The sequence below is a fragment of the Berghia stephanieae genome, chromosome 8, assembly GCF_034508935.2.
Source record: "Berghia stephanieae isolate SIO BIC M18660-M18661 chromosome 8, UCSD_Bste_1.3, whole genome shotgun sequence".
NCBI lineage: Eukaryota > Metazoa > Mollusca > Gastropoda > Nudibranchia > Aeolidiidae > Berghia > Berghia stephanieae.
Genome location: NC_088367.1, coordinates 5,799,757 through 5,811,737, shown reverse-complemented (window position 1 = coordinate 5,811,737; position 11,981 = coordinate 5,799,757). Strand labels below are relative to the sequence as shown.

At 36.4% G+C, this 11,981-nt stretch overlaps 1 protein-coding gene across 1 annotated transcript; it reads right to left on the bottom strand.

Annotated features, from left to right (window-relative positions):
- Window positions 1-2,230: 2,230 nt before the first annotated feature.
- LOC144978077 (large ribosomal subunit protein uL11-like) lies at window positions 2,231-10,321 on the bottom strand. Its single transcript, XM_078923623.1, has 5 exons — window positions 10,167-10,321; window positions 7,328-7,401; window positions 6,323-6,503; window positions 4,347-4,454; window positions 2,231-2,347 (listed from the first exon to the last, which is right to left on the bottom strand). The coding sequence occupies exons 1-5, from the start codon at window positions 10,201-10,203 to the stop codon at window positions 2,250-2,252; spliced, it is 498 nt and encodes a 165-aa protein (XP_078779749.1). The 5' UTR covers window positions 10,204-10,321; the 3' UTR covers window positions 2,231-2,249.
- Window positions 10,322-11,981: the final 1,660 nt, after the last annotated feature.

Sequence of the window (11,981 nt, the reverse complement as noted above, 5' to 3'; positions counted from 1 at the left end):
GCTTTGTTATTGGATTTTAATTTTTTTTATTTGAAATATTTTTGTGTTCATCATGTCAAAATAAACCACTGAAGGGATGACATTCATCAGTCATGTCTCTGTTAACAGGTGGTCAAAATATGACACGGAACAAGATGGTGACATAAATTTGTAGCTTACTGAGAGCTTCAAAAAAATAAAATGCCAAAAGTGGACACTTAAGGCTCAAAATATTCTTTAGTTTATAATTAAAAACATAAATATATCACTTTAAATATTATTGCTTTTGTGATGTGTAAACGTAATGTTCTTTTGTTGTTACTGGCTGAAGAGGGGTTTTGAGCCCGGACATTCAGTGTTTAATTTTTTGGAAGCTATTACTATATATTCATAATAGGATTCAATAGTCTGGTGTCACGTTGCCCAGCTACGGCGGCCATCGTGGTTCTAAACAAAGAAAATTAAAAAATATTCTTCATGCTGGCTAGAACTTTTCATGTCTTGTGATCAGAATGTGTAAAAGTCAAAACATGATCAGATTTATGTTTTTCTCCTCTGTATACACTTTTGTTCGTCTGAGAAATATTTCATTAGGGCGTCCGCCATTGTTCCGATAGTTTAGAGCCAGTTACTAAGTCACCATGCATCATTACGAGGGAAGTGACGTCACGACTGTTGAAGCGTATTGCCCATGACTTTTTAGTCCACAGATCCTATCAGTTCTAGTATTACACTGTAGTTCATAAATCTCTATATGTACGTTACCAGATCAAAAACGATCCCACGATTGGCTATAGCATAGTGTGTGATAGAGTGGCAATACAGTACAGGTTAAGTACGCCTGTCTCCCCCCATAATGACTGTGCTTAAAGGCAGCATGGGGGATAGACACAACAACAATGACCTCTTGACCCACCTTCTATCTGAATTATCAAGCCTCCAGAAATATACAAGGCAAACCACCCAATCTCCCATTGCCTTCAACAGTAGATTTGGATTGGCTAAAGAAAACCATTTTATAAATTTGTATTTTGTAGCCCCCAAAATAATGGTAGTTGAGGAGAGTAAAGGGGAACTTTGAGAAAAAGCATAAAAATAAAAGTAACGTTTAAGCAAGAAATCAGTTGAGAAGTGCCAGAAAACGTTGAGACGGTGATGGGAATCAAACCCAGTACCAGACTGATACGCCAAGATCTGCCCGCGAGTGAGAGGGAGACACTCTGCAATCAATGACACCCACCACTCCAAAATCACTTGGCATCAAATGTTATGTCTATCTCAAGTTCATAGTAGTAGCTAGCAGTTGAGAGAGAGGACAAAACCCAAAAAAGACAATGTTGGGGAAACCATTCCTTTTGGAAATCTCAGATTGGGCAAAGACGTGGTCCAGTCATTTTTGGTTTCATGGTTTTTGATTACTTTGTAGATACATATGAAGAATCAGTTATGTTGTTTGTTTTTAAGCGTTTTACGGCACTTGCAACATATTAAGGTCATATCAGCGCCAGTAAAAAGGAAGAAAATGAGATAGTAAAGAAGTACCCAAGAGAAAGGAAGACAAAGAGGAATTAGTTCAAATAGGGAGCAGATGTAGATTCCAAGAGCACACAATCAGTGTACTTAATTTTGAGATCACCTAAATGTCTCATCCTGACACAAGCACAGGTCTCCACCAAGAGGGATACTCTCAAATGTTTACAAAACCATATATGTAAAATTACAGTGCATTAGAGATGATTTACAAGACCAAAAATATCAACTCCCAAAACTCGACCTATACATTTGACTGTTTCCCTCCCAGCCATGGCAAGGACAAAACTAAGGTATCTCTTTCCAATACAAAGACAGAAAGCATGTTGGAAAACAGATATAGGGGGATAGAAGACGGTAAGTGCCCCCCTGCCCACTACGGGACATCAGGAACCCCACCCAGGAAGAATCAGTTACATTTGAGCTGAACTAAATCCTACTCAGTATATTAATCAAAGCTCAAAGAAATAATGTGAAATTGAATGTAAGCTTCAATTTAATTACGAAAACAGGTCAAATGGACGTTTCAGGTTTCCCCTTTGTCAACAAAACAGGATGAATGTAGTTTCATTCATCCTGTTTTATTGATAAAGGGGAAACCCGAAAAGTCCTTTTTATCTGCTTTCGTAATTAAATTGAAGTTTACATACAATTTCACATTGTCATTTAACTCAGTATATAAGTGTGTTAAAAAAAAAACCAAGCCAATGCGTTGTATAAATAGAATTCAACATTGTAATTTATTCATCTGGACATTCAATTTCTCCATCATTGATTTTCTCAATTACTGTATGAGGGGCCATCTTGTCAATAGTGCATCCTACAGATTGAGCAGTACCTGAAACAAACAAAAGAAAAAACAAAATATTGATGCTAAAAGAACAATAAAAGAAGAAACTTTAAGTGCAGAGCTGCCAATTCAGGAGGCAAAAATTTACATGAACACATCGACTGACGACTACCTGAACACCGAACCCCAGTAAAAAGACAATATGTAGGTTTTACAGTTTTTGTTTTTGTTTTTAAGGGTTTTACGGCGCTTGCAACACATTTAGGTTATATCAGCGCCAGTAAAAAGGAAGAAAATGGGATAGTAAAAAGTTCTAGAATTACAATTGAAGCATCCAAGAGAAAGTAAGACATAGGGGAACTGGGAACAAATAGGGATCAGATGTAGATTCCAAGAGCATACCATCAATGTACTTAGTTTGAGATCACCTATGTCTCATCCGGACACAAGCACAAAATCCAACAAAGAGGAATACACTCAAATGCCTACATACATTAAAAATAAATATAATAATACATGACAGAGAGATGATTTACAAGGAAAAAAATATCATCTCCCAAAAAATATCTATGCATTTGACTGTTTCCCTCCCAGCTAGGACTCCAGCCAGGGCCAAGACAAAACCAAGTAATCTCATTCCAAGACAAAGACAGAAAGCATGTTGGAAAACAGATATAAGGGGATAGAAGACACAGTATGTACCTCCCTGCCCACTATGGGAGGTCAGGATCCCCACCCAGAGGTTTTACAGTCAGAAGATAATCGGACAATATACTAAGGTGTTTTAACAAACTGAATTCCATAAATATATGGCAACCTTGTAGCTTGAGTCTGAAAAAATTTAAAAGAAAAAAAAACCAAACATCTAAACCATAAAGCTTTGTGTCATCTTGTGCCAGAAAATTGCCAAAGTAGAGAGAAAAACACCCTTTTTTCAGATAATTACAGAGAACAGAATGGCCCTTTTTTTTTGTTTTTTTTTTTTCAAAATTACAAACCAAAGAAATGTAATGATTTATTACACACATTTCCTTTTAAGAGTGCAAGACAATTGGAACAAGTTTTAAGAAACTAATACTATAGTCATTAAAAAATACAATATCAAAAAGTTTCCAGATTTGTCTTATTTTTATCCGAACCGTGTTACTAGTACGAGAAGTTGCCCCATATGGTTGGAAAACAAAATGACGGATCAGGATAAAGTCTGGAATAAAATTTCCTTCCAACAATGATTCAGATCGAAGCAGCCTCCAAAGAGTCTTGATTTGAATCCAAAGGTTTCTATGTCCAACATGATTTATAGGTCGTTAAATGTATGCATGGGAACAAATAATGTTTTGTTTTTAAGGGTTTTACGGCGCTTGCAACACCATTAGGTTATATCAGCGCTAGTAAAAAGGAAGAAAATGGGATAGTAAAAAGCTATAGAATTACAATTAAACACAGAAGAAAAAGTAAGACATAGGGGAACTGGGAACAAATAGGAATCAGATGTAGATTCCAAGAGCATATCACCAATGTACTTAGTTTGAGATCACCTATAAATCTCATCCGGACACAAGCACAAAATCCAACAAAGAGGAATACACTCAAATGCTTACATTATACATTGAAAATAACATATAATAATACATAACAGAGAGATGATTTACAAGGAAAAAAATATCATCTCCCAAAACAACTATGCATTTGACTGTTTCCCTCCCAGGCAGGACTCCGGCCATGGCCAGGACAAAACCAAATAATCTCATTCCAAGACAAAGACAGAAAGCACGTTGGAAAAACAACTATAAGGGGATAGAAGACACAGTATGTAACCCCCTGCCCACTATGGGAGGTCAGGAACCCCACCCAGGGGAACGAATAACAAACCTAACTACTCACTCACTGCTGGGTAGACAAAAGGGCTTTTATTTCTAAACCTAGATAGAAACCAGTATCCTTGCTAACAAGGCAAGAGTTTACCATTCATAGGTTAAATTGCCACACATAAAAAAATTTTTTTTAAAACATGCAGATCAACAACAAAAATGATACCGAAACTTACCAAGAATTTCTTTGCACGTTCCACTGAAAGCTTTGGCCATACTGCGGGATCTCATTTGCCTGGCAATCTTGATGATGTCATCAAAAGTAATGTTTCCATCATGTTTAACTGATGAAAAATACAAATAACAAAATATTCAATCTATGGAAAACCAGTCAAATCTGATAAGACAAAAATAATTTTGAAATCACATTCAAATTTGCTCATGGCGACAACTTTCACTCCAGATAAAATAACAACCTGGACGCCCAGAAAGCCATGGTATTCCTATTGTCGCCTTAACAAATTCAATTGTAGTCTTTCAGTTACAAGAAACAGAAAACATGCAATATCCCTTAACAGGGGCGAGTAAGGCTTGTCACAAAAAAGAGGAAATCTTTCACCCCATACACCCATCCACGTGTCGATACCTATAAATTTGAATTTCATTAAAATTTACTCAAATGCAATCCAAAATAATGTGTCTCACACCACTTGGAGTATTGCAAAAGTTGACAGTTTAATAATTACAACATATTGTGGTTGTATGGTGGTGGTAGAGTTGAAGATGTGGTGGTGGTTGTCGAGTGGTGGTAGGGAGTATGATGTGGTGGTGGTCGTAGTAGTGATGGTAGGGATGATGATGTGGTGGTTATAGTTGTAGTGGTAGGGAGTATGATGCGGTGGTGGTCGTAGTAGTGATGGTAGGGATGATGATGTGAAGGTTGTAGTTGTAGTGGTGTTGGGGATGATGGTGTGGTGTTATAGTAATTGTGGTAGGGATGATGATGTGGTGGTAGGAATGATGATGTGATGGGGGTTGTAGAGGTTGTGATAGGGATGTGGTGGTGGTATTAGTGGTGATAGGGATGATGATGTGGTGTTAGTGGTTGTACTTGTGGTGGTAAGGATGTTGTTGTGGTCGTGGTGAGGGATGATGTATTAATGGTGGTAGTTGCAGTTGTAGTGGTGATAGGAATGATGTGGGGGTTGTTGTAGTGGTGGTGGTTATGATGATGTAGTGATGGTTCTAGTCGTGGTGGTAAGGATGTTGATATAGTGGTTGTGGTGAGTCTTTTTAAAAGGCGGAATTGTGATGATGATGGGCGGAGATAAACCACCATTTAGACAGAAATCCGCCTGCAGGCAGAAGATTCTCACCCCTGATAAGAATATGGAAAAAACACTTTCCAACTTTTCAATGTGATTTTATCATTTTGAAGCATGGCCCAGCTGACTGAAGTAGCAAAATGGAATTCCCATGAAACACTGATGGCAATGAGTGATGCTGATCATGCAGTCCAAGATGAAAATGGACTTCCATAGATATTGTATATAAGATTAATGGAAAGCCCCGAGTATATAATAATGATAGACACACAATAATGAGACCCTTATAGAGCGCATGGTATCTTGGAACCCTGTTCAATCGTTTAAAATGGTATCAATGGACGAGGAGAACATGGCTGAACTTTTGTTTTTCAATATCAAATGCAAGCATTTTTCAATAATAAAAATTTGTGGTTTGTTTTTCTCCCCGACAAGAATTATCTATCTTTCTTTCCATTTCTTCGGCATGCATTTAAAGATGAAAATGGGGAATTACCTGGAAGGATAACGCATTCAAAGCCTTTATTTTGGTGGTTAATTTATCAAATTGTGTATACAAACACTCGAGGAATCTTAATTTGGCCAAGCCCCAGTTTTAGCCTCCATGTCACATAAGATAACTTGTAATCAGTGGATTGAAGAAAAGACACCGATTCAGTCTGATATTTAAATGTCGTCTACTATTACACATAAACATTCAATTAAGTTTTAACAAGTTCTTCCAGCCCTCAGACCCTTTCATTTTTCTTTTAAAGAAGATATTCAAAAAAATGATCAGCTAGGCCAAATACCGACTTATCCAAACTCATTTTAGGTCAAAATGAATGTATTATAGTGTGAAAAAATGTGGCTCCTATCCAAAGTAAAAACAACATAAAGCAACTTACTGTTCTTGACCTTCTTGCGGTCACGAGGGGGTTCCTTAAGAGCCTTAATGACAAGAGCAGCGGCACTGGGCACTACTTCTACCTTAGCCTGTCTGTTCTGAACAACCAGTTTGACTGTCACCTTCAGACCTTTCCAGTCCTGGGTACCTTTCTGGATATCATCACCAATTTTCTTGGGGGACTGGGGGAGAGAAAATAAAATAAAACGGTAATCTCATTGCCACTGATGACTATGATTATGATTCAGATATTTAGTGAGTAACAAACACAAAACCTTTCTGTCCATGAAAAAAAGAATAAAGTAAGTCTGCATGTTTAGCATAAATCACTTTTTTTAAAATAATATTCTATTTTTCTTTAAGTTCTGGTAGGTTTTTTGCTTGTTTGTTGCTTAAGGTCTCTTCCAACACAATTGAGGTTATATGGGAGACCGCTGAAACAAAAAAACAAGCAATCTAACAAAAATAGTACAAATGTAAATCAAAATCATAACCTAAAGATATCATAAGCTAAATTTTAAATAACCAAGAACAAACAGGCAGAAGATTTACAGAAAAAAAAATATCCCCTGTCAAAAATACAATCACAAACCAAAGAAGCAGGATAGGCTAGTAAAGAGAAGAAGAAACGACATCACTATCGGATCGTACACCCATGCGAACATCATAGGTATATGATTCAAAGGTGATGCTCCCATCCAACCACCCGCAAGTTCTGGTAGGTAAAAACAAAAAAAAAAAAAACATGGTAAATAAAAAAACTAGCAAGCATATACACTTTATTTGATCTGACAGATGGGTCATTAATGATGTGTAACCTGGGAGTTGTTATACAGCATTTTCTAGTATTAATTATTATTTCAGGTTGTAGCTCAAAGATATTTCCATATTTATAATACAATTTTATAGACACACTCCAATAGGCCAATGACCGACCATGACCACCACAGATAGGGTCATAATGGCCACTTCAAGGGTTTAAAAATTTTTTTAATATTGTACTTACCAGACCGAGTGGACCGATCTTGGGAGCAAGAGTAGCAGTGGCAGGCACTTCACCACCGACAACTCTGGCGTAGACTGGAGAAGAAATAAAAAGTTTATAAATTACATCTTCACACAATCAGAAATATATAGTTTTGTTTTTTCTTAACTTTAGGGTCAAATCTGTTAAAATAGTTCAATTTTTTAATGATATGACATATTCAATTCTAAATCTGAATGGACTTTTTTAAACGAATGATTTGGTCATTGCCACAAATGGTACAATTGAATTGAATGTGACTGTGAACACATTTCTAGTACCATCAACTTCAACTGGGGTAAATTTGCCTCTGTGACACTGGAATTTCGAGTCATATCAGATTTGTTGTAGTTATTTTGAAAGACGACTTTTATGATAAATTATCAAAAGAAATAATTGCAATAAAATCATATAAACTCAAATCAGTCCAAAGTTAGAGAGCCAAAGATTTCCCTGAGGGCAAAGTCATCCCAGTTGACAGTATTCCAGAATTGTTGAGGGGGATGCAGATGAGGGCAATACCTTCTTGATTGAGTTGCCAAAATTGGTTCCCATTTAAACTTAGGCCTAAATGATTTATGGAGGAGGCATATAATATATATCGTTGGAAAAGGCATATTTCAGCAGATCCCAAGTGTCATAGTTTTGACACCTGTCATTAATATAGGCACTTTGATAAAATTTTCAAACTCAAAATATCTTAATTTGACCCAGTCAGGGAGATGGGACTTGAAAAAACATAAAATTTGATACCTTATTTGTTTCTCTACGACTTACGGTTCCAGAGTTATTTACATTTTTCTGTTGAAATTTTTTGTCAATTTTACAGAGAGAATCTGTGATCTCACTGCTGCCTCAAAACCAGCATCTCGCGGCTATCGGGAATTTTTGAGTTTTGCAGTCAACATGGCCCACTTATTGTTTTCAGTAATTTTGTTTCAATTAAAAAATAAATGGCAAGTGTTAGGTATCATTTTAAAGGTCAGAAAATAAGCTTTATTTTCATATAAATCATTTTCATGTATGACAAGTATGGAAAAAATTAAGGATAAATGAAAATGGAAAAAAATATTAGGTTTTTGTCAAAAAAAGTGGGGTTGATGGCGGGAAAAATAAAATAATGAGCGAGTGTATCAATTTTGATGAAATTTGGAAGAGATATTCTTCAATTAATTGTCTATCAATGTATGAAGTATAATTAAAATGTATCCATAATTTAAAAAGTTCTTATAATTCAAAAATTGATAAATTTTTATTTCAATAGCTTTCTGAGAAATACAATCAGGAATTAAGAATAAAATATACCGTAGGAAAGCTTGTTATGTGCCCTTTATAGGCACTTTGATAAAATTTTCAAACTCAAAATATCTTGATTTGACTCAGTCAGGGGGATGGGACTTGAAAAAACATAAAATTTGATATCTTATTTGTTTCTCTACGACATACGGTTCCAGAGTTATTTATATTTTTCTATTGAAATTTTTTGTCAATTTTACAGAGAGAACCTGTGATCTCACTGCTGCCTCAAAACCAGCATCTCGCGGCTATCGGGAATTTTTGAGTTTTGCAGTCAACATGGCCCACTTATTGTTTTCAGTAATTTTGTTTCAATTAAAAAATAATTGGCAAGTGTTAGGTATCATTTTAATGGTCAGAAAATAAGCTTTATTTTCATATAAATCATTTTTATGGATGGAAAGTATGGAAAAAATTAAGGATAAATGAAAAGGGGGAAAAATATGAGGTTTTTGTCCTAAAAAGTGGGGTTGATGGCGGAAAAAATAAAATAATGAGAGAGTGTATCAATTTTGATGAAATTTGGCAGAGATATTCTTCAATTAATTGTCTATCGATGTATGAAGTATAATTAAAATGTATCCATAATTTAAAAAGTTCTTATAATTCAAAAATTTATAAATTTTATTACATAACCTTTCTGAGAAATACAATCAGGAATTAAGAATTAAATACACCGTTAGAAAGCTTGTTTTGTGCCCTTTATAATGATACCAAAGTTAGTCACATAGGTTCACAAATAACGCCATGGTGACCAAAACAGTAAAGGGTCAAAAATAAAGTTCCAAAAAACGAGTTTCACCTTACAGTGAGCCTATCGGCGGCCACTGGACTGGAGTTATCAAAAAGTGCCTACTTTAAAATGATACCAACATTAGTCACATAGTCACATAAGACATAGGTTCACAAATAACGCCATGGTGACCAAAACAGTAAAGGGTCAAAAATAAAGTTCCAAAAAACGAGTTTCACCTTACAGTGAGCCTATCGGCGGCCACTGGACTGGAGTTATCAAAGTGCCTACATTAATAATAATAATGAAAATATGACTCAGGATCGGTAGTGATCATGCTAGAATTAAATAACAGACTTAGACTTTGTTTTCAGCGGCAGCGTGGCTCAGTGGTCAGTCTGCTTCGTAATTCGTACCCGACGAAAGGTACTGAGTTCGAATCGAATACCCCCTGCGCCTGCTCTGTTTGAGTTTGGGTGACTGACTCGGTCACAGACACTGACTGAGCTGTTGTGTGGCCTTGCTGCCTTGCTCGAGGCCGAGGTCAGTCACCTCGCCCTGGCTGGCGCTGCACTGCGGCTGACGCCTAGGATATTCCAGTCTTCTCCTGGAATAGAACATAGACTAATTTCTCCTATGGGATGAATAAAAGGAATTTTATTTCATTGTTTATTCATAATCATAAAACAAGATCTGGCCAACGTTACCATTGTTATTGGTGAGTCAGACATCAGACGATTTTCTGTGGATTGGGTTTTGAGAGGGACCTAACGAAAATAAATACAAGTCTACCTGTGAAGATTGCGTTTGGATCGAACTTAGGAGGCATGTTTCAAATCTAAAGATGACGGCTGGGTGTTGGATGAGTCAAAATAAGACACGACCAAAATAGTTGCACTCTGCCGTCAATAATGGGGCAAAATGAAAAGGAAAGGGAAATGGAATTGAAACCGAAACTAAAAGACCGGATTAAAGTGATTCGTCGTATCATTTTAGTAGAAAACTGTGTAAAACTTATTGAACCAATAATATTATGCCATCAATCGTCTCAAAACAGCATTTCGCTAGTTGAACATTGGGTTAATATGATAAAAATTAATTTTTAAGTCAAAAATATGAATATTAGCCTAATATTCTATGTTTTATTGAGACGAAGAAATAGCCGACCCATAGTCTCAAAACGGTATAATATCGAGCACGTTCGGATGATTAAAAACTGAACTTCAAGTCAAAATTATGAAAAAATAAGGCTAAGATTCAGTTTTATTGAGAAATAAATAGGTGACCCACTATATTATATCTGGCTGGCAGGTTCAGATTATAATAACTGAATTTCAAGTCAAAAATAATAATTTCGGACGGAGGGCAGGAAAGTATTTGAAATTGGCACGTCTTAGATCTTCGATGCGACGAGTAATTATAATATCATGTATAGATAGTTCGAAGATGACGTCACTCAGGTCTTATTATTGTTTTTTGCCATCCGCGTTTATGAGTAATGCTCACTGGACTATATTAACCCGACTATAAACGTTCATGGATACACACAGTTTTGTGTGTTGGTCCGTTATACTTCCGGATGGCAATGCTCTTGAGCCAAGCGCATACTATCTATAAATAAGTACACGTCGCTTCTAGGTTAATACGTCCACGAATTCTAGCAGCTTAGTACAGTGTCACTCAAATCTCATTGTAAGTTTTCAGTGGCGGGGCTCTATTGGTTGGTTTGGTGCCAAGAACACCTCTATCTTGGTATTTATAAATAAAAACACCATTTTGATTTTTAAGATACCTACTGTCCTTTGTCAAAGCCCGACCTATCTGTCTTTTAATGTAATCACGTAAGCCTATGTGACTATGTGTATGATAGATATAGAGGGAGAGAGAGAGAGAGAGAGAGAGGGGGGGGGGGTAGGGAGAGAGAGAGGGGGGGGGGGAGAAAGAGGGGGTGGGGGGGGGGGAAAGAGAGAGAAAGAGAGAGAGAGAGAGAGAGAGAGAGAGAGAGAGAGAGAGAGAGAGAGTAAAAACTCTTTCCTTTTTTAAAAAGTATATTTTCTTATAAACGCTATGCACTCAGGTAAAATACTCACATTTGCCCACTAGATGAAACATACCAACATACAAAACTATGCGTAACCTTAATCGTAGGTATATCGTTTGATTATTTATTTTAGTGAGAACTATCACCCATTTGGCGGTCTGAAAATACAAACAAAGAGCGGAATGACGTCATCTTCACACGTTCTGTAGCTAATGTAAGTTTTCTTTCTAATCACTGATCTTGGCACCATCATTACTGTGATGAATTTTTCTGCTCACTTCGTTTCTTGTGAAGGCTATACTTCTGCCGTAGTATTACTATTACCGTGCTCTGGAAAAACCCATATGTGAAAATTTAGCCAGAAAACTCGTACTTCAAATATCGATCGATTTAGATTACCATCAACCTCGAAAGTCCCAGGTTTGAGAGTTTTTGCCAAGACGAGGGTAATTTAAAAAACAAGACTAATTGCCAACATTCCAGAGATTTCAAGGAATTCAGTTCAAATAAATATGCTTTCCGTTATCAGCACAATTGTATAAATCAGCAAAGGAAAATTCAGTATA

Bases quoted from the DNA above. Each gene is read 5' to 3' on its own strand.
- LOC144978077 (XM_078923623.1), bottom strand. From the start codon at position 10,203: ATGCCTCCTAAGTTCGATCCAAACGCAATCTTCACAG. The intron at 4,455-6,322 runs GTAAGTTGCTTT...ATTTTTCATCAG, and splicing joins CCGCAAGAAGGTCAAGAACA to TTAAACATGATGGAAACATT. The intron at 2,348-4,346 runs GTAAGTTTCGGT...TGTTTGTTTCAG, and splicing joins AACGTGCAAAGAAATTCTTG to GTACTGCTCAATCTGTAGGA.